The sequence below is a fragment of the Giraffa tippelskirchi genome, chromosome 5 (assembly GCF_054371585.1).
Source record: "Giraffa tippelskirchi isolate mGirTip1 chromosome 5, T2T-mGirTip1v1.2.pri, whole genome shotgun sequence".
Taxonomy (NCBI): Eukaryota; Metazoa; Chordata; class Mammalia; order Artiodactyla; family Giraffidae; genus Giraffa; species Giraffa tippelskirchi.
The window spans coordinates 180775957-180799446 of NC_137279.1; the positions used below are offsets into that span (position 1 = coordinate 180775957).

General features: G+C 41.3%; 1 protein-coding gene across 2 annotated transcripts in view; it reads right to left on the bottom strand.

Annotated features, from left to right (window-relative positions):
* Window positions 1-23490, bottom strand: part of MACF1 (microtubule actin crosslinking factor 1) — a 350958-nt gene that overhangs the window by 239313 nt on the left and 88155 nt on the right. The window contains exon 1 of one of the 2 annotated variants that reach the window (XM_081492101.1): window positions 5653-5991. The exons of the other annotated variant lie outside the window; for it this stretch is intronic. Within the exon in view, the coding sequence (XP_081348227.1) occupies window positions 5653-5761 (109 nt within the window). The 5' untranslated portion in view covers window positions 5762-5991. Of the gene's footprint in view, window positions 1-5652; window positions 5992-23490 lie in introns of those variants that run through there. 2 annotated transcript variants of the gene reach the window in all.

Consider the following 23490-nt stretch of genomic DNA (forward strand, 5'->3'; position numbering starts at 1 on the left):
AAGGAACAGCAATCTTTGGAGGGGTGACAACAACAGTTCATGCACAGGGTTTGGTCATTTTATAACTTAGGTTTAATGAGACTCAATAGTGTAATGGAGCAGCTTTAAAAAAAAAAAAGTCATGGTACAATTCTACATTGTACTTCATATGGTTCAGATTCAGGAATTATAGCTGGTCCTTCTAGTAGGATGCTGGAAATGGAAAAAACCTTAAGAGATTGGATTGTCAACTCTTTCATTTTACAGAGAAAGAAAACAAGACCATAGGGGGAAATCTGTCCTTTCACAAACAAAAAGTTCAAAAGTTCTTCTCAAGTATATAAATAAAGCCTTTTTCCTGTTTATACTACACCATATGGATATTAATAAGCTAAGGCACAGGGCAACTCTATACTATTCAGTTATCCTGTACTAAGCACCCACCTCAGGCCTCACATCAAGCTAAGCAAAGCCCTGTAAATCTATAAATGAACCAGGCATGGTTCCCACTACAGCTTAATCTAAGGATATCTTAATTCCTTCATTTATTTGTTCAAGTAACATTCACTGACACCTATTCTGTCACAGACATTTAAGAAACTGAGATGAGTAAGAGTTCCTCTTCTTAAAGAGCTTACGGTCTAACAGAGTCTAATTAGTGGGGAGAGAAACAAGCTAAAAAAGATGACAACACGAGTTTGAATAAGAAGCATTAACAGAATGCTACTGGAGCACAGAAGAGGAACTTTTATTCCAGTCAAGGAAGGCTCTCCAGAAGTGATAACCACTTACCTTGAAGGACAAGTATTAAGTTGTCCAGTTAAAGAGAAGATACAGGCATTTCAGGTAGATGTCTACAAGTTTTAAATGATGTTTCAGTACTGAGTGCTTATACGGCCAATACAGGAAGTAAAACTAGTGAAACAAGCAATGGGGAGATCATGAAAACCCTTTTATCTCCTGCTAAAAAGTTTGAACTTTCTTTTAAAAGCAGAAAGAAGAGAGTGACATAGACACCTCTGTAGTTTAGAAAGATCATTCTAGCTACAGTTAGGAGACAGAGGGGGTAGAGGAATATAGAGAATGGGTAAAAGAGATTGTTTCAACAGTCCCAGAGAGAAATGAAGATGTAAGCTAAAACAGTAGGAAATTTGGGAAACAAGAAGATAATATATGTGAATGCAAGTGTAGACATGGTGTACTGAAAACTATGTAAAATTCCAAGTACTGAGTGTCATATTCTGTCTTACAGGTATTATGTGGCTTCAGTAGAAACTGTGTCTTCCTGTTCTCATTTACATCTGCTGAAGACATGTTGACTTGGGAACTTGACTGTAAAAGTCATGTACATATATAACAGTGTCTCACCAATGTACTCCTAATACCTAGAAAAAACAGTGAAGGAAAGCTAAGGAATAGTAATCAAAGATGCCTTCCCCATGTTACTGCTGTACTTCCTTCACCTCTCTATACACACATATGACCACTACATTTTCAAAGCAAAAATACTTTAACTCTCCAAAGGGAATGTTAAAATGATAAGGAGTTAGGATATTTAATTGCATGTGGTAATGGAAAGAGAATTCTTTACACTGGTGAAGACAGCTTAAGTATAAGCAAGCCTGACAACTAGACGAGGGTATTTTTATGATGCAGTTACATCCTGATAAACCCAGCATAGGTTAAAAATATCTTAAGCCAAGGCTTCCCTGGTGGCTCAGTGGTAAAGAATCCATCTGCCAATGCAGGAGACACGGGTTCAATCGCTGATCGGGGAAGCTCCCACATGCCTCAGAGCAGCTAAGCCTGTGCACCACAGCTACTTGCTCTAGAGCCCGTGAGCCACAACTACTAAGCTCATGTGTTGCAACTATTGTAGCCTTCACACCTAGAGCCTGTGCTCCTCAATAAGAGAAGCTACCGCAAGGAGAAGCCCATGCGCCAGAACTAGAGCAGCCCCCACTTGCTGCAGCTAAAGAAAAGCCCACACAGCAACGAACATCCAGCACAGCCAAAAATAAATAAATAAAAACTGCAGGAAAAAAAAAAACAACACCTAAGTCAAAACTGCATTTGATTTAGCTGCTGCTGCTGCTAAGTCACCTCAGTCGTGTCCAACTCTGTGCGACCCCATAGATGGCAGCCCACCAGGCTCCACCGTCCCTGGGATTCTCCAGGCAAGAACACTGGAATGGGTTGCCATTTCCTTCTCCAATGCATGAAAGTGAAAAGTGAAAGTGAAGTCGTTCAGTCGTGTTCGACTCTTAGCGACCCCATGGACTGCAGGCCACCAGGCTCCTCCATCCATGGGACTTTCCAGGAAAGAGTACTGGAGTGGGGTGCCATTGCCTTCTCCGTTAATATAGCTAACCATTAACCATTTGATATATCCAAACATCATCACTTGGCTGAGCCTACCTTAAATATGCACAGAACACTTACAATAGCCTACAGCTGGGCAAAATCATCTAGCACAAAGCCTATTTTATAATGAAGTGCTGGATATCTCACGGAATTTACTGAATACCATACTGAACATGAAAAACAATGACTGTGTGGGTACAGGATCATTGTATTGGTTGTTTACACTCATGATCACGTGGCTGAATGAGCCCTGTGGCTGCTGCCAGTGCCCAGCATCCGGAGAGAGTATGCACTGCCTGCCACTAGCCTAGGAAAAGATAAAAATTCAGAGAATGATTTCCACTGAAGGCATATTGCTTTCACACCACTGTTAAAATCGAAAAATCTATCGAACCATCAGACAGTTGGGGACTGTCTGTATACTTGATCTTTCCCAGGCAGAATTTGGCTGATGGGCATAAGTTACAAAGAGGCAACTTTCAGCTTAAAAAAGAATTCTACTTAAAAAAAAAAAAAAAGAACTCTACTACCAACAGAATGAATAGTCCATAGGTTGTATGTTCTACAATCAGAGACCTTCAAGCAAAAGGAGTAACTTCTGTCAAGGGCAGGACTAAGGAAGAAGTTGGGTTGGTTAATAGGCAAGGTCTCTTTCAACTCTAACAGCAACACAGAATACTGATCAACTTTAAGAATGGAAGAAATCAGAAATGTACACAAGTACAATGAAGATTTACTCGAGTACCATACCTTAGAACTCTAGCACTAAGGAACCTAGTGGTTTCAACAGCAGAAACTTTTCAAACAAATCTTAGATGGAACCCAACATATATAACATGTAATTTCAGCATTTAATAGCATGAATCAATTTTACAGATTCAAGTTTATATTACTTATTTAAAGCCAAATGACTTAACTAATCAAGTAATTTTGATTGAAATTAGAGATTACTTAATTACAGTTATATCAGCCTCAGCATCTTGTTTATTTCTGTGCTATATTTTACTGCAGGGAAACTTTTTTTTTTTTTAACTGCTGTATACAAACAGAAACAAATAGTAACAGTTTCAGTTTGCCCCTAATCTCAGGATATTATTCAAATAAATCAATACAAGAGCATGAAGGAATAACAGAAATATTGTTTCAAAGTTAAATGCCTTCAATATCTAAAAACTATGTACATTCTTATAATATGTAGGTATGATTAGAAAACCGGGGCAAGGAGCACAGAAGCTGGTAGTGCACTAAGCCAGTACTACAGTGTGATCACTTAATGATGGGTCACCCACTCACTATTACAACTGAACATCTCAGACTTGCCTAGAATTTATTAAGCACAGGACCGATGTTCTGCAGTGTGTTCTGCAATACTCTACACACTTGCTGTTAGCAGAGGAAGGAAAAAAAAAGACCAGACTAGAAGACGTAATCTTCACCTTTTTAATCAAGAATACATTCATAAGCACTATAAATATATACACAGAAATGGGGGAGAAACTTTATTCTGGTGACGTCCAACTAGCAGATAGTACATTAGAGTACACATGTAAGTTTAAAATACATTTTAATAGATAAAATACATCTTAAAATGTAAATTAAAATGGGTTCAGAACCTCCGAAGTAATTCTGTGAAAGTTTCAGAATCCATATTCTCCAACTGAAAAAAAACACCACTCTAATTTTACGGATAAACTGAACATAGCATATTCCCAATATAACTATTAGGCACTAGAATCAGAGTTGTTTCATAAAAATAAAAAGATTTTACGGTGTATTTTTCTTCTTTTTACTACAACTGTTTGTGAAATTAATATTTCTAAAACATAAACAAGGAAGCACTTCAAAGATAGGGCTATGACTTCTAAGTTCAAGAGCAAATCCCATACTGAGGATAAACTTTTTAAAATATTAATCAACTAGTGGTTGAGAAACGCCATTACCATAATGCACAGGAAAATGAAAATGAAAGCATCAGACTTCGCTTAAATAATATTTACTTTCTCACTGCATATGATATAGCATATAGGGCCAATAACTCATGCCTGCCTACTCCTTTCTTTATAAGCTCAAACACAGGCTCACATATCAGGAAAGCCACTTTGGGCTACCTTCTAAGACACACTACTACACAAGCAAACACATTTCTAAATGTCTGTCTGCTTTTGCTGATACAGATGCACGTTGGAATCTGAATATTTAGTCATAAACTTTTCTAGGACTTACTGGAAAAAGACACTGGGAATGACTGAATCTAATTCTGCCAAGCATTCATGAAATTCTAATAGCTTCCTAAGTAATAAGTCATCAAATCTGCATCTTAATTGTAAGATATAAAGTAACAAGTGTCTCAAGCCGTACTAGCTTGAAAGCAGTAAGAGGGTCACAAAGACAGTAAGTCCTAAAGGCACTGAGATCCGAGAGTGTACTCCAGCAAAAGCTGGACTGTATCAGTCCTCAACTGTGGAGACTTAGAATCCGCTAAACACGGGGCTGATCCCGGCATTGGGCATTTAGAAGCCAAAGGAATATAATGCAGCAAGTAGTAATTTGGGAAGAAAGAGGGGTCTGCTACCACTCAAAAACAAAATGAATAAACAAAATTTTAATATCAGGATCTGAATATTCACCTGGGGAAAAGAACAGCTAACTTCCTTGCATTGAACAAGGATGCAAGATGGCTTGGATACACATTGTGTAAACTGTGTAGCTGCCTGAGGGGAAAAGAACAGTTTCAATCCTACCAAAGAGAACAGAGGCGCCCCTGTGTTCCCAGATGCACCTTGGCAAGGACAGCCTGCCACCCTTTCCTCTCACTGACCTTTCCTCCTCTGCCTTTTCTCACCCGAATAATTAGCAAATCCAGAAACTTCTCTAATCCCACAAGTTCTCCCACATTTACACCTGGAGGAAGGTAAGAGAGTTACTCTATGTTTTTGGTTAAAAAAAAAAAAACAAAAACAACAGATCCAAAAACTACTCTGAGACTGAGAAAGTAAGGAATGGAAGGGCTTGATTCTCTGAGGAGGGACACAAGTCAGCACAGCTGCCACTTCCCTCAGCCTCCAGCCCAGACATCACCTCATCCTGCCAGCACCCCCTCGCCAGACAAGCTTCACGGAGGAAGAAAGGGTCCAGCCTTAAACTGGTCCCGGGGCAGCCCGGTTTCCTCAGCAGGTCCCCCACACACTCAGGTCTGATAGCCCACAGGCTGTGCTGGCCCTTTAAGGAAAGCAAGTGGGAAGACCTCTGTCATCCACCCCACCCTCAAAAGCCCCACAGCAGATTCCAAGAAGCACTGGGCACCATTACCTGCTCTGCCTCTGGCACATCTTTTCCAGTATAGAACACCGGCAACTCCAAGAACGTGAGTCAAAATAAAGATGGCTGGTGGCAAATAAGATGAATCTAAGAGAGGCATTTCCAGGCCCGGCCTTTCTCCTCCCTCGAGTTAGCCACAAGCCCACAGCTCGGCACAGCTTCTAAATGCCTTTCTCCTGAGGTTACTGCTGTCCTGTACTATCAGCAGAGGCAGAGGCCCGCAGCTCAGTTTTGTCAGAAACTTCCTGGCGGCTTCTCCCCCATCTCGCCTCTGTAGTAGAGGGGACTAAAACTCTACAGTGCGTCTCAGACAAAGCCCAGGAAACAACTGGCCAGAGGGGGAGGGGAAAGGGAAGGAGGAACCAGGAGAGCAAAAAGGGGCGTCTAAGCTAGTGCTGAGCTGACTCAAACTCTATCTTTGGCATCCTCTGTTCAGCTTAAACAAACAAGCCTCAGACCCTTCTACAAGATGGGAGGCTGTCAGAGGACGTCACACTCTTAACTTTCCATTCCCAGCCTGGCTGGGATGGAGCCAGAAGGAAAAAGTCACAGCAGCACCAGGGAACCACTAGCAGGGAGGAGGTAAAGTACTGAAGGATGTTTAAGTGTTCACAAGTTCCCTGGCACAGTGGGAGGGCAATCCTTCCACACCCACAATCAGGGAGGAGGAGGCAAGGGATCCGAACATCACTACAGAGAGAATGACATGCAGAACAAGCTCCATGAAACAGACCTGACATCAAGCACGCTGACGATCAGCAAGGAGAGCAAAACTGCTCCACAAGTGTGTTTTCCAAGAGTTGAAAAATCTACCTGATTTCTACTAGCTGCCCAAGGGGACAGCAGGACACTCAATGACAGCAGAAAACAATGCTTTTCATGAAACTAAGACCGGCTTGCAAATGAAAACTTGACATGGACATTGTAGCAGCAATTGAAAACATTTTAACACTTACCCACCAGTAGAATGACTAAAACCAAGTCCTGGCAACATGTAAAGCAACCGGGAACTCTCACATATTGCTGGTGGGGGTGAAATTGGCCCCTCCAGAAATCACTCTAGGAAACAGTCATATACACATACTAGAATGACCAAGCAATATAAGTCCTAGGTATTGACTCAAGGAAAATGAAAACATGTGTCCACATAAAAACCTGCGCATAAATGTTTATAGCAGCTACATTCAAAACAACTAAAACCTGAAAACAACCTGAATGTCCATCAACTGGTGAACTAATAATCTGTGGTGCATCCATACAAGGAACTACAACACAGCAATACAAAAGGAATATACTCCTGATACATACAACAGCATGGATGAATCTCAAGAGTATCAAGCTACATGAAAGAAGCCAAATACAAAATCACACATACTGTGTGATTTCACTAGCAAAGCAAAACTATAAGAACAGAAATCAGATAAGTGGTTGCCAGGGGCATGGGGTGAGGGAAGGGAACAGAATACAAAGGAGGAACACAAGAAAATTTTACAGGGTAATGGAAATGTTCTATATGCTGATGGTGATGATGGTTCCACTACTATATACATTTGTCAAAACTCACAACATTGCAGACCTAAATGGGTGGATTTTATCGTATATAAATTAAATTTTTAATTAACTTTTTATTTTGGCTGTGCTGGGTCTTCATTGAGGCGCTTGGGCTTTCTCTAGGTGCAGTTCACAGGCTTCTTTTGTTATGGAGCGTGGGCTCAGCTGCCCCGTGACATATGGGATCTTAGTTCCCTGATCAGGGATCAAACCCATGTCCCCTGCATTGGAAGGTGGATTCCTCACCACTGGATCACCAGGGAAGTCCCTAAATTATATTTCAATAAACCTAAGAAACACATTTGAAGGCTAGAAAGAATCCAAGCTGCATATGCAAAGTTCTTGCAGTGCCCCCTCTTCATCTACTTTTCTATGAAGAGATACTTTATAAAATGAAATGTGGACACACAAAAACACAGATGACCCAACGGCCAAGAGTACATCTAACATCCAGGATCCTTCACTCAGAGAAGGGTTACAACCTCTTTTTTCTACCAAACTAGCTCTTTATTTCTACAATGCCTTTTAAACTACGGTATATAAACATGCTGTGTTACCACAAAAAAGTTTTAAAAATGCAAACTGCTTTAATATCTGTAAAGTTATCCCCTCTTTTTTTTTAACAAAAGGGAAGGGTTTTATATTTGAACAATCTACTAACCAGAAAGGTTAATAAAGGGCCTTTAATGGGGGAACTAATACAATATGAATGCCTTAATCTGGTGTCAAGATCATCTACAATTTTATGCTAACCTACATTTCATTCATCAAATATTTATTATGTGCCACGCCCTATTCTAGATACTGTTAACACAGTAGTGAATAAAACAAAGATCTTGCCCTCATGGGGCTCATATGCTAGTAGGAAGATAGAAGAAGACAGAAAATAAAGTAAATATATACTAAGGAGATGAAGAGGAGAAGGGAGAACCAGAGGGGATATGTTTACCGTTTTCTGTACAGAATGGTCAGGGAAGGCTTCTCTAATAAGATGACATTTGAGCAGACCTACAGATTACAAGCCAAAAAGTCATATGGCTATCTAGAGAAAGGACGGGCCCAACAAAGAAAAGAGCAAGTGCAAAGTCCCTGAGGCAGAAGTAGGCTTGATGTGTTCAGGGGACATCAAGGAGACTAGAATGACTGAGGCTGAAAGTGGACAGGAATGTCAGGAGACAAGACCAGAGAGGGGGCTCAGATCACCTGTGTCTGTATAGGCCGTGTGTCAAGTCTCCAGTTTTTGTTCTAAGTGAAATGGAAAACCTTTGGAGGGTTTCCTGTGAGAGAGCGATAGGATTTGACTTAGATTGTAAAAGGACCACTCCTGCTGCTGTATTGAGAACAGACTATTGAGAGGTAAAAGCAGAGGCAGGGAAACTAGTTATAATGTGATTACAATACTCCAAGTGAAAACTAGTGCCTGAGAAATGATAACAGAGACCAGGGTGCAGTGGTAGAGATGGTAAGATACGGTCATATTCTGGACAAATTAAAAAAAAAGAGTCAGGACTTCCCTGGTGTTCCAATGGCTGACTCTGCACTCCCGGTGCAGGATGAAAGAGTCCCGGTTTGATCCCTGGTTGGGGAACTAGATCCCACATACCGCAACTAGGACTTCACGTGCTGCGGATAAGGATCCTACATGCTGCAAATAAAAATCCTGCGTGTTGTAACTTGGGGGGAAGAAAGATCCTGCATGCCCCAACTGAGACCCAACTGAGCCAAATAAATAAATAAATATTTTTAAAACTAAAAAAAGAAAAAAGAGTCATCAGGATCTGCTGTTGGACTGGATGTGGGGTGAGCAAGGAAAGAACAGAGTTGAGAATGACTTCCAGGTTTGGGCCTGAGAAATTAAAAGGACAGAACTGCTGTTTCTTAAGATGGGGAAGGCAGCCAGAGAAGCAGACAGTCTTCGGTTCACTGGTGGTTGTAGTTGCTTGGGGTGTTGTTTTTTTTTAGTGAGGGGTGGGGAATGGGGTAGGAATTCCATTTTGGATACATTAACTTTGAAATGCCTAGTAGACATTTTAGTGGAACTTTGAATATGCAATTGAATATATGAATCCAGAGTTCTGGGAGAGACCCAGGATACCGTTTTACAGTCAAAAAACTACATGAGATCACTTAGGCAGTAACTTGTTCAAGTTATTTTACCCATAGTCACAAAGTAAGAGGATGAACTGACATCTGAACTTTTATCTGTCTGATTTCAAATCAATTTATTTTAATCACACTACCTCCTTTTGCTGAAAAGTTCTGGCAAAATAAGTATGCTAATTTGAAGCTAAACAATTTTAGATATTTATATATTTGGAATACTTCCTCTTTGTAAGACAGAGCCTATAAAGAGCTCTACCCAGTTCTAAGGAAAGAATCTCAATTTCAACACAAAATGTTACAGTGCTAGTGCTGTCTGTGTCACCACTGTATAACACTTTTTGCAATCTTTTAAGTATCTTTACCAAATTTTCATTTCCTACTATGAAAGCCATTTCTCTTCCTTACGCTGCTACCTGAAGCCATTGCAAGGCTGTCTTAATTGGAAAATCATGTATCATGCTTGTGCCATTCAAAAACACCTAGGAAATTTGAAGGGAAAAAAATTCAAGGGCTCAAATATCAAGATACATTCTGAATCTACTGTTATCAGAGAAGATAATGGAAAGTATCCAACTTAATTTATTCTTTGTAGGTTTTTATAAGATAACATGCTATCCCTTGGATACACCATTTTTTTTACCTATCACAAGTCAAGAGTTTGTTTCCAGCGTTTATGTATATGTACATATGCACGTTTGAAGGAAGAAAAAAGGGCAGAGAAATTGCCTTGTGAAAATAACGTTTTCACTCAGAAAAACTAAGATGGATCTGTGTGTTGTCACAGGAAGTGGTTAGAAGCTGGCAAGGGGAGTGGCTAGTTTTCGTTTCAGAGATCATTTATTATACAAAGAATAGGCCATTTAAAGACATATTCAGCACCCTCCAGGATATCCTTTGCTAACAGCCAATGGAGAGGGCCCCAAACCAGCAAAAAACCTTGTAGAAGCAACACTCTGAACTTCATTAAGACTTGAGACCTGCTTTTCTATCAGATTACTTCACTCACAAGGATTTAGGATGGTCACCCACAACCGTTACCCACAAGAAATCTTGAAACAGGGCAGCAGCCCCAAATCACGTCAGTGTCTGTGACTGAGATGAAAGCAAGCCTGTGAGAAAGGAGGCTGTATGTTTTACCCGAACTGTCATGGAGTATACCTGGTCTCAAAAATAACTGACATCCACCAGCATCAGAACTTTAGCAGATACAAACTGGAAATATAAGACCCATTTAAAAGAATGAAATCTAGAAAAATAATGTTTACAAAAAGAGACTTAAAAAAAAAATGAAATACAATTTAAGATTAAAATTTTGGTAGAGAGACCACCATATGACTAATGGCATTAGAAACCATGGGTTTCTGGAAATGGGAGGTCCAGGCATCAAATCCTGGCCTTGAATGCCTATCACTTGTGTTCTCCCATTGAGTCCAGAAGGCAAAGGATGTGGGCTTCATAGAAGCTAATTAGGAGACATCCATGACTCCAATCTCTAAGATTTAGAAATATGGTATTGACACAACAATAAACATGCAAAGGTTCAGAATGTCTACAAAGAATTTTCTACATACCCAAGAGTCACTGAACACAATAAAGGCAGGAAAATATCCAAATTTCTTGCTCAATAACCTAGATGCCATGAGTATTTTAGCAGCATGGTAACTACAGGCCCAATCTGAAACCAGATTGTGCTGTGCTCCGTCCTGTCCAACTCTTTGCAACCCAGTGGGCTATAGTCTGCCTCAGTCAGTTCAATTCAGTTCAGTCGCTCACTCGTGTCCAGCTCTTTGCGACCCCATGAATCACAGCCTACTTGAGTTCAAATCTAGACTCTACTGTATATGGTACATTAGCACTTGTGAGCAAGTTACGTAAGTGACTTCAAAGAACCTCAATCTCATCTGTAAAATGATGATAATAATAAAACCTGTCCCACAGAGTTGTAGTGAGGATTAATGAGTTAATGCATTTATGGTGTTTAGATTGTGCCTGGCACACAGTATGTGCTCAATAAATACTGTCTGTAATTATCATTATTTGGAGGGACAGCAAAAAATCTATTTAATACATGTGATCACAAGACTTCTGAATAGGTCTTCCCTGGCGGTCCAGTGGTTAAGAATTCACTTGCCAATGCCAGGGACACAGGTTTGATCCCTGGCCTGGGAAGATGCCACAGGTGGTAGGGCAGCTAAGCCCAAGAGCCACAACTGAGTCCAAGCTTTAGAGCCCACGTTCCGCAACAAGAGAAGCCTGCACGCTGCAGCTAGAAAGTAGCCCCTGCTGGCTGCAACTAGAGAAAGCCCAAGCACAGTAACCAAGACCCAGCGTAGCCTCAATAATAAATTACTTAATTAAAGAAAAAAAAAAATAAGAAGAAAAAGAAGAAACACCAGGCAGTTCCCTCGTGTCATACTGGTTAGGATTCCAGGTTTCCATTGCCTTGACCCAGGTTCAATTCCTGGTCAGGGAATTGAGATTTTGCAAGCTGCAAGGTGCAGCCAAAGATAAATATTTAAAAAAAAAAAAAAAAAAAAAGACATCTGAATACTGCTCACACTATACAAAACCTTGGTAAACTGATCATTTTCCTAACCTATCACCAAAATTAACAAATCTAATTTTCCTAATCACAGTCTCCAACCTACTGACCCTGTTCTCATCCACTGTGAGATTAATCTCCCTGAAGCATGTATAATGCCTGGTTTGTCTTAAATGCTCACCAAATACTCATCTGTCATTTAATTCTATAACTTGCATTTCCCACAGTGAGCAAGTTAAAAACTCTGGCTCTACAATGTTTCCTTCACTTACCCTGGCGTGTATTTCCTTCCCATTTCCATAAGTCAAAGTCCCACGCCTGTGGATCAGTTTAAGCCAGTCTTTTCACAGAATTCTCCCTGGTGACTCCCTCCATTCCAGTTAGAAGTAAACAACTTCTGTGAACTTATAATTTATATGCTTCTCTGTTATGACATCTAGCACTTTCTACTTTATAATATAGCTGTGTTTATATTTTTACTCCACTAAAGTTTTTGAAACTAAAGTTGTTCTCCTATACAAAATCTCATCACTAAAGAACTACTCATGAAATGAGTGAATAAATGAATGAACGAATGAGTGAACAAATGAAAAGAGCAAGAGGAGCTAAAGAGCACTGTGAGGGCCATGAATAAAGGGGGAACATACTGGAAAAAGCAAAACTGGATCCAACAAATCATCAAGATTCCCAAAATACAACATCTATTTTCACCACAAAAACACACCAGAGAGCAAGTGCCCAGAAAGCTATTCATCTTATGGCAGGAATAACTCAACATGCTCCTCTAAATAGGCCCAGCAGATAACATACACTAACAAAGGAGCCGAGACCCTTTTAACAGCGAACTTCCAAATCTACCTGAGAGATTAAGAGGAAACAGTTAATTTATTGATTCAGAAATTTCACTTCTACAAGTCTCTCCAGATATGAATTCTGCCCAGCAGCCAAACTCTCCCCAAGCCCCATTCTTTTCTCTCTTTCCCTCTCTTTCCAGAACTCTAACACAATCTTTAGCCGAATCTAGACCCAAAATCTGACTTCATGGTTTCTAGCTGTATCTTTGGACCAACTACTTAAGCTCTTTCACTCTCAGTTTCCCTGTCTGTAAGATGGGGATAATCAAATTGCCTCTTCCCAGTGTCCCAGCGAGGACTCCAGAAGGCGCCCTCGTCCACGTGCACTGTTGTTGTCACTGCTACTGCACCAGACAGAACATTGTTCACGTGCTCATGCTCCTGCTCAGTTGCTCAGACGTGCCCAACTCTTTGTGATCCCATGGGCTGTAGCCCACCAGGCTCCTCTGTCCATGGAATTTTCCAGGCAGGAATATTGAAGTGGGTTGCCATTTCCTCCTGCAGGGGATCTTCCTGACCCAGGGATCAAACCCACGTCTCTTGCATATCTAGCATTAGCAGGCAAATTCTTTACCACAGAGCCACATGGGACCTAGCAAAGCATCAAATCATCTTCAATGGCCAATGCAAGGAGGTAAGTCAAGGAATTTAACAGCTATAAACCACCAACTCAATGAATAAAACAAAATGAGCTTCAATGGCTCTGCTTCCAAAAGGAAAATGTAAGTGTAGGAGTATTAGTCAACCTTAATATCCATATTACAGAAAACTAGCTAATCTGATCACACGGACCACAGTCTTGTCTATCTCAATGAAACTAAGCCATGCCGTATGGGGCCACCCATGACGGATGGGTCATGGTGGAGATGTCTGACAGAATGTGGTCCACTGGAAAAGGGCATGGCAAACCACTTCAGTATTCTTGCCTTGAGAACCCCATGAACAGTATGAAAAGGCAAAAATATAGGACATTGAAAGATGAACTCCCCAGGTCAGTAGGTGCCCAATATGCTAATGGAGATCAGTGGAGAAATAACTCCAGAAAGAATGATGGGATGGAGCCAAAGCAAAAACGATACCCAACTGTGAATGTGCCTGGTGATAGACGCAAAGTCCGATGCTGTAAAGAGCAATATTGCATAGGAACCTGGAATGTAAGGTCCATGAATCAAGGCAAATTGGAAGTGGTCAAACAGGAGATGGCAAGAGTGAACGTCGACATTCTAGGAATCAGCGAACTAAGATGGACTGGAATGGGTGAATTTAACTCAGATGACCATTATATCTACTACTGTGGGCAAGAATCCCTTAGAAGAAATGGAGTAGCCATCATGGTCAACAAAAGAGTCCAAAATGCAGTACTTGGATGCAATCTCAAAAACGATAGAATGATCTCTGTTCGTTTCCAAGGCAAACCATTCAATATCACGGTAATCCAAGTCTATGCCCCAACCAGTGACGCCAAAGAAGCTGAAGTTGAACGGCTCTATGAAGACCTACAAGACCTTCTAGAACTAACACCCAAAAAAGATGTCCTTTTCATTATACGGGACTGGAATGCAAAAGTAGGAAGTCAAGAAACACCTGGCGTAACAGGCAAGTTTGGCCTTGGAGTACAGAATGAAGCAGGGCAAAGGCTAATAAGAGTTTTGCCACGAGAACTCACTGGTAATAGCAAACACCCAATTGCAACAACACAAGAGAAGACTCTACATGTGGACATCACCAGATGGTCAACACCGAAATCAGATTGATTATATTCTTTGCAGCCAAAGATGGAGAAGCTCTATACAGTCAGCAAAAACAAGACCAGGAGCAGACTGTGGCTCGGATCATGAACTGCTTATTGCCAAATTCAGACTTAAATTGAAAAAAGTAGGGAAAACCACTAGTCCATTCAGGTATGACCTAGATCAAATCCCTTATGAGTATACAGTGGAAGTGACAAATAGATTTAAGGGACTAGACCTGATAGACAGAGTGCCTGATGAACTATGGACAGAGGTTCATGACATTGTACAGGAGACAGGGATCAAGAAAATCCCCATGGAAAAGAAATGCAAAAAAGCAAAATGGCTGTCTGAGCAGGCCTTACAGATAGCTGGGAAGAGAAGAGAAGCAAAAAGCAAAGGAGAAAAGGAAAGATATTCCTATCTGAATGCAGAGTTCCAAAGAATAGCAAGAAGAAATAAGAAAGCCTTCCTCAGCGATCAGTGCAAAGAAATAGAGGAAAATAACAGATTGGGAAAGACTAGAGATCTCTTCAAGAAAATTAGAGATACCAAAGGAACATTTCATGTAAAGATAGGCTCGATAAAGGACAGAAATGGTATGGACCTAACAGAAGCAGAAGATATTAAGAAGAGGTGGCAAGAATACACAGAAGAACTGTACAAAAAAGATCTTCACGACCCAGATAATCATGATGGTGTGATTACTCACTTACAGCCAGACATCCTGGAATGTGAAGTCAAGTGGGCCTTAAAGCATCACTACGAACAAAACTACTGGAGGTGATGGAATTCCAGTTGAGCTATTTCAAATCCTCAAAGGTGATGGTGTGAAAGTGCTGCACTCGATATGCCAGCAAATTTGGAAAACTCAGCAGTGGCCACAGGACTGGAAGAGGTCAGTCTTCGTTCTAATCCCAAAGAAAGGCAATGCCAAAGAATGCTCAAACTACCGCACAATTGCACTCATCTCACATGCTAGTAAAGTAATGCTCAAAATTCTCCAAGCCAGGCTTCAGCAATATGTGAACCGTGAACTTCCAGATGTTCAAGCTGGTTTTAGAAAAGGCAGAGGAACCAGAGATCAAATTGCCAAAATCCGCTGGATCATCGAAAAAGCAAGAGAGTCCCAGAAAAACATCTATTTCTGCTTTATTGACTATGCCAAAGCCTTTGACTGTGTGGATCACAATAAACTGTGGAAAATTCTGAAAGAGATGGGAATACCAGACCATCTGACTTGTCTCTTGAGATACCTGTATGCAGGTCAGGAAGCAACAGTTAGAACTGGACATGGAACAACAGACTGGTTCCAAATAGGAAAAGGAGTCCGTCAAGGCTGTATATTGTCACCCTGCTTATTTAACTTATATGCAGAGTACATCATGAGAAACGCTGGGCTGGAAGAAACCAAGCTGGAATCAAGATTGCCAGGAGAAATATCAATAACCTCAGATATGTGGATGACACCACCCTTATGGCAGAAAGTGAAGAAGAACTAAAGAGCCTCTTGATGAAGGTGAAAGAGGAGAGTGAAAAAGTTGGCTTAAAGCTCAACATTCAGAAAACTAAGATCATGGCATCTGGTCCCATCACTTCATGGCAAATAGATGGGGAAACAGTGGAAACAGTGTCAGACTATTTTTTTGGGCTCCAGAATCACTGCTGATGGTGACTGCAGCCGTGAAATTAAAAGATGCTTACTCCTTAGAAGGAAGGTTATGGCCAACCTAGATAGCATATTTAAAAGCAGAGACATTACTTTGCCAACAGAAGTCCATCTAGTCAAGGCTATGGTTTTTCCAGTGGTCATGTATGGATGTGAGAGTTGGACGGTGAAGAAAGCTGAGCACCGAAGAATGGATGCTTTTGAACTGTGGTGTTGGAGAAGACTCTTGGGAGTCCCTTGGACTGCAAGGAGATCCAATCAATCCATCCTAAAAGAGATCAATCCTGGGTGTTCATTGGAAGGACTGATGTTGAAGCTGAAACTCCAATACTTTGGCCACCTCATGCAAAGGGTTGACTCATTGGAAAAGACCCTAATGCTGGGTAGGATTGGGGGCGGGAGGAGAAGGGGACGACAGAGGATAAGATGGTTGGATAGCATCACCGACTCGATGGACATGGGTTTGGGTAGACTCCGGGAGTTGGTGATGGACAGAGAGGCCTGGCGTGCTGCAATTCATGGGGTCGCAAAGAGTCGGACACGACTGAGCAACTGAACTGAACTGAACTGAATATCCATATCACCATTTTAAATAATCCCTCTCTTTGGGGTTCTGTTTTCCCCAGCAAAGTAAAAATAATAAGATCTAGCTATTAAACTTTTTCCAGGATACTTTGAGAGTCAGTATCTTAAATAAATGGAAAAATGTGATTTAAGAATAAGAAGCCCTGTCTACAGGGGCTGTTTCTGAATTTTGCCAAGGTTGTTATTTTTGTCCAGAAATATCTGTCATTTCAAGTAAATGCACATTGAACGAGAGAGTCAGCATCTTACTTGTATCCCACCTAAATGCAATTTAAAAAATGCTTTTCCAAATAAAAGCAAAAACTGGTCTCAATGGGAAATCTCTTTTAGTGTGGTCTGGCTATGAACATGTGATCAACTTGTTTTCCTGAGATACCAGAAAATCAAGAATGCAAAAGTAGAATAAGCATGCAACTGACTGAGGGGTCAGGAGCTCAACAAAGATGTAACTGGGCAAGCTTAAGAGTGTCAATAGGTAGCAACATTCAAGGCTCAGAAGAAGAGTCTGGGCCAAGATAAGAGGTAGGTAAGAGAGACCAACTTAAACGATTTATCCATGGTAACCAAGCTTTGCACACAAACAAAGAGCTAACTTTAGATCTCTGTGAGACAGTTGACCACATCCTGGCAGTAGCTCTAAGTGAAAAAGAGGTAGAACTTGCCCCCTGAAGACAAAGACAAACTTGCCAGGTTCTTTCCACTTAGGAACCCCCGGAGCCTGCTCTGAACTCTAATTCAACACAAGAATCATTTTAGTCTTTCTCAGGAGAAACTACCATCAGGCTCTGCTTCCTTCTAATAAAACCTTCTGCTCTCATGACCCTTTACCAGGGTCCAAGGACCAAAGTCAAATGAAACATGGCCAACAGGATCTCCCCTGATAGTATCACTTCATAACTATGTGACCCTGGGGAAGCCAGTAATGTTCCTGAACTTGGGTTCCTAATACTTATAATGTGTATATAAATAGTTGTTTCTCACGATTGTTCATAAGATTAAACAAGGAATATATGTCAAGTACATGGGTACATATCAGATGCTTTAATAAACAATTTTCCTCCCCTATTTCTTGTCATTGTCTCTAAAAACTGCTCTTCAAATCTTACTCATTAAATCAATTCCATCTCAGGACTTCCCTGGAGATCCAGTGGTTAAGACTCCCTGCTTCCAACTCAGGGGGTGCCGGTTATTTTTTTTTTTTTAATCAATTCCATCTCAACCATTGGAATAATCTGCTCTTCAAACAATTAATGTTCCACAAAGTTCACATCTTTCATCTCTGCTCTAAAAATAAAAAAAGTACTCTAAACAATAAAGAGAAGGAATCTGACTGGTCTATCATGGGATTAGATGTTTCTCTCATTTAGAGTTTAATACCCCAGCGACCCCTAATGGACAAAAATAGATACAGATGACTAAATTTTATAACTAAGACAAAGAGACTCTGTGATTGCTTGATTCTAGTGAAATCCTCACACACAGAACTTTATTATACAAGCTCAAGCTTGCCTCAAAACCCATATACACACATAACACAGAAGACAACAATGCTAAGTGCAGTCAGCTCATTCCTTTCACAGGAGACACCACCACCACAGTCTGGTTGGCTTACTGACTACCGAAACTGGATGCCCAGTATTCACAGCCTTCTGATGAGTCCTTAAAGAGAAAAGAGCAGGCAGAGAAGGAACAGCCACTGGCACACAACCCCTACCGCACACTACCCTGCAATTTTTCCATTCCCTGAGCTGACTCACTCTCCCAGCCCAGACTCCCTGTCCACAGCCAGGGCCACTGTGTGCGCCTGGTGAGTAATGCATCCTCCCAGCTGCCTCTGACTTAACGAGTAATAAAAGGAAATGTGGGTAACCGTTTTAATGGAAGAGAACACACACCCAGTCCTGGAAACAAGCACAGTTCCTCTCAATTCCCCGCAGTCTTAGAGCCATAGTGAATTCTCTCCAATGACAGCCAGGTGGCAATGAAGAAACAGGCAAAGGCAGAAACACCAACGAGCACATCTAAAATCTGGGGACCACAGTTTCTATTTTGGATGAAACCAAGAGTAATGGACATGAAGCAGAGCCTAGCCCAGCCTACTGGTCAGCTCTGGTTCATTCCACCATAAGACTGCTTGTCTAGCAACAGCTCTGCCCAATGGAGACTGCAAACCAACCCCAGCATCAGACCATCTGCTATCCTGCAGCTTTATATCATGAGGCAAAGCACTGATGAAAACCAAATCTGAGGAAGAGGGAGCCTCTTAGTAAGTACCTGCCCATCCACCCTCGGGTGCCCAAAGTGGGGACTGAGGAAAAGAACGGCATCTAGCTGTTTCGATTAGTGACTGGCATACTTGATATTCAACAAGTCCTTAAAAAAAACAATAGTTACTGTTCAGCTTTCTCCCATTAGATATTCTTAGAGCTTCTAGCCCCTCAGAGATGATGATCTACAGAGCTATCTCAAACATTTTGGAAATGACTGCCGAGAGCTAAACAACTCCGGGAAATCAAGGAGGACCTTTGACACAATTTACCTTAAGGATACTTCAAGCAATAATCCTTGATGTATTTTCAAACAGCAAAACTTTAACCAGGACTCAGCTTGACTGGGCTGCCCCCTACTGTATGCACTCTACTGCTGAAGAAGAAAAAGAATCACCACACATACATCATAATCACTCATTTTTAAAGAATTTTTCTTGAAATCACAGCGTTTTTCATTTCAGTTCCTTATATCCTTCTCACCTGTAATCCACGGTTTCCTAAGGCCTTGGGGAAAAACTATTATACAGCTTAGTTTTTTACAAAATTCAAAATAAATATTCAATATACCGATTTGTCAAAAACAAAAATCAGAAAGAAATTACCTATGACAAAATTATATAATTACCAAGACCAAAAGAAATGTATAAAAATTTTCAACAAGAATGAAACAGAGGGCTTTCCTAGTGGCTCAGTGTGAAGAGTCCACCTGCCATCGCAGGAGACACAGGTTCATTCCCTGGTCCGGGAGGATCCCACGTGCCTCGGAGTAACCAAGCCCATGCACCACAACTACAGAGTAGCCCCTGCCCTCTGAAACTAGAGAAAAAGCCCAAGCAGCTACAGCCATAAGAAAGAAAGAAAATTAAAAAAAAAAAAAAAAAGAATGAAACAGACAGTGCCCTCTGATTAACTCTGAATTAACCAGAATATTTAATTAAGCATGTCTCAGATTTTTTTACTATATCTAGCAGCTTGAGAGCTAGACAATGAAGTTATAGTTCCATTTCTGTCTCTAGCTTATTATGACTCTGGCACCATTTAATCACACTGTATCTATTTATTTATTCATAAAATGAGTTGATATTCTAGATCTCTAAACTCTTTTCCAGCTCTAAAATTCTGCGGTTCTGTGAAATATTTAGTTGCCTAGGTTCTATGTTAACTATTACCAATGACAGAAAATTTACAAACCAGTCTTGAATTTAAAATATCAACAGAAATTTGATAAACTAGAGAGTGGAAAGATAAATGGTCACTAATTTAAATTTCAGCTTTCTCTTTCTGCTAAGTGCCTGTAGGGGGCCAGGGACACAGCAACCGGTGCTGCAAGACTCCAGAAAGGCTCAGGAATTGGAAGCACTCGGTCCCTTGAAGGCCTGGGGGTGGGCCGGGGGAGAGCTGCAGGGTGAGGTGGAACACAGACTGGTTGAATGTCTTCAGGCTCACCTGAGGTCAGAAGTGAGGTACCTCACTGAAAACAGGAGCACTGAGTGAAATTTGACATAATGAACAACAAAACCCCTCCCCCTTGCCCTATTGCCCTGCTTGGCAACCCCAGGGCTCTGGCTGCCAGGCTAAAGAGGCCCCAGATAAGGAGACTGGCCAGGGGAAATGGACCCTCCCTACCCGGTGAATCATTACAGCACACTGGGCAACAAGCCCCACCAATCAGCTTTTTAGGGGCTAACTCTTGATTATGAAGACCACAAAGAAACTTCAGACATAAGAGAGTCTCTAACGTGAAAGACAGAGACCACATGAGCAAACAGAAGGAGCCTGAAACAAACACAGACAATACTGGAAGCAGAGGAAAACACTGAGGGAGGCGGCGATTGCCATCTTCCGAGTCCTAAAGGGCCATATTGCCATAAAACAAGAGCAAGTGTATCAAAATGCAATATGCAGAGAGTAAGGGGGAAATGCTCAGAGATAAAAATTATGAGAGCAAAACTAAATACTTCAAAGAAGAGCTGGAAGATGGAGCTGAAGATCTTCACCATAAATCGCAACAAAAATAGAGACAGAAAATAGAGAGGGGGGGAGAGGACAGAAAATCAACAGTGGAGTCCAGTATCCAACTAACTGAAGTACCAGAAGGAGAAAATGGAAGAGAGGAAATTATCAAAGAACTAATAAATGAAAGAGGTGTTTTCAAATAAAGACCCACAGAGAACCTAACTCAGTAATTTAAAAAGATCCTCATCAGTGCACATCATCACCATATACCAGAATATCAGAGATAAAAATAAAATCCTAAAAGCTATCAAAAAGAAAACAGTTCACAAACAAAGGTCAGGAACCAGAATGGCACTGGACTTCTCAAGAGCAACACGGAAAGCCAGTCATTTGTAACCTAGCACTCTATACCCAAACTCTCCATTAAATGAAAAGGAGAACAAAAACATTTTCAAATAAGCAAATTCTCAAAGGCATTCATCTCTCAAAGATCCTTTCTCAGGAAGCTACTCTAAGATATGTTCCAATGAAGAGATGCAGTGAACCAAGAAAAATGAGTGCATGAGGTCCAGGAGACATGGCAGCCAACACAGAAGAGGGGCAGAGGGATCCCCAGTCTGACGGTAAAGGGAAGACTCCGGGTTTCAGCTTTACAAAAAGCTACAGCTGGAAAACAGAACACTGGGGGGAGTGTCTCCAAAGGAAATACTGCGCCAAAAGATTATCTGATATGTTCCAACGTACTGAGAGTTGCCCTCGAGTCCCATAGGAGAGCATGGAGATAGGAACATAGAATGGTAAACAAATGATAACATAGGGCAATTGCTAATTCCAGGAAAAAAATTTAAAAATTGGTCAAGAAAGTAAATGTAAACTATGTGCCTCAGCTTTAAGCAACTTTATATGATCATAACAATCTAAACACTGAGTACCTAGCAATGGTGATAATATGTGACAACAGAAACAGGGGAGAAGGGCAGGGATGAAAAACTAAACCCACATTTGCTAGCGCAGAACATCAACAGATCATGTCTAAAGCTGCAAACTCAAAATCACTAGGACACGAGTAGATTTAATAAGTGTAGTGGAAAATACTAAAAGAAACAGCTACATGGCTTGGAAGTAGTTCTCACAGGTAGGGAGGGATAGGACAGGAAATGACTTTTGTTAGAAACTCCATAGTAATAGTAATATTTGACCTTTTAAAAAAAGAACAAATATAATTCTGATAAAAACAATTTTATGGAAAGGTTGGGCTGGGTTACGAGAGGTCTCAAGTGACAAGATGAGTTTGGATTTTATTCCATAGGTGACAATGAACCCTTAAAGGAGTCCTTTTCCTCCCCCACCAAAAAAATCAGAGCTATTTGGAACCCCAGCTCCCATGTGGATTCCTTTAACTTTCTGGTTAACTGGCACGTCAGAATAGTTCTTGCTTACCACTGCTCAACCTCATGATTAAAGGCCTTGAGCTCATAACCAAAGGAAGAGAGGAGCTGTATATATTAAGGGACGGATACACAAAGAACATGTTCAGGACAAGACTGCTGCTTCTGCTCAGTGAGTCAGGTGGTGATTTCTGAAACACTGTCATCACAAATTATCCTCAGGAAGCTCCCAAATCAAACCCATTCTAGAGAATATTTTCCCTGGCATTTCAAGTTAAAAATCTACTCTACTGACCTGTTATTTCATGGAGAGATAACAGAGAGAAGCACAACTAGCAGGGAGGAGGAATGGTGCTAACTGTGGCCCAAGGAAGCCCGGCACCCTTCTCTAAGAAAAGCTGTCTGATTCATGTCCTTCATACCCTCCTCCAAAGAGCAGTTTCAGTCCCACAGTGTACCTGGTAGTATTGTCCAACAATTAAAGACAGCACTAAGTAATAAATAAAGCTGTCTTTCCCTCTCTTTCCAATTTCAGGCGTTTTTGTTTGTTTGTTTGGGGGTTTGTTTTTGTTTTCACTTTTTCTTCTTACTTACGATATATCTTGGGCTTCCCTGCCGGCTCAGCTGTAAAGAATCCACCTGCACTGAAGGTGACACGGCTTCGATCCCTGGGTCGGGAAGATCCCTGGAGGAATAAACAGCGACCCACTCCAGTATTCCTGCCTGAAAAATCCCATGGACAGAGGAGCCTGATGGGCTACAGTCCAAAGGGTCACAAAGAGCTGGACACACTGGGCACGCAGAGCAGACGGCACATACGGTCTGTCCTAAAGAGAGGCGCTCCCACTGCCTGGCAGCGTCCTCTGCCACCTAAAAGCCCCTATCTCCATGTCACCTGCAGATGAAGGATGCATAAAACACAAAAGCAACAACTGATATTGCTAATATATCTCTCCTCAGATATTCCTTGAGTTGTTGTTTAGTTGCTAAGTCGGGTCCAACTCTTGCAACTCCATGGACTGTAAACCGCCAGGCTCCTCTTTGCCTGGGATTTTTTTCCAGGCAGGACTACTGGGTTGCCATTTCCTTCTCCAGGGGTCTTCCCGACCCAGGGATCAAACCTGCATCTTCTGCATCTCCTGCATTGACAGGCAGATTCTTTACCACTGAGCCACTCGGGA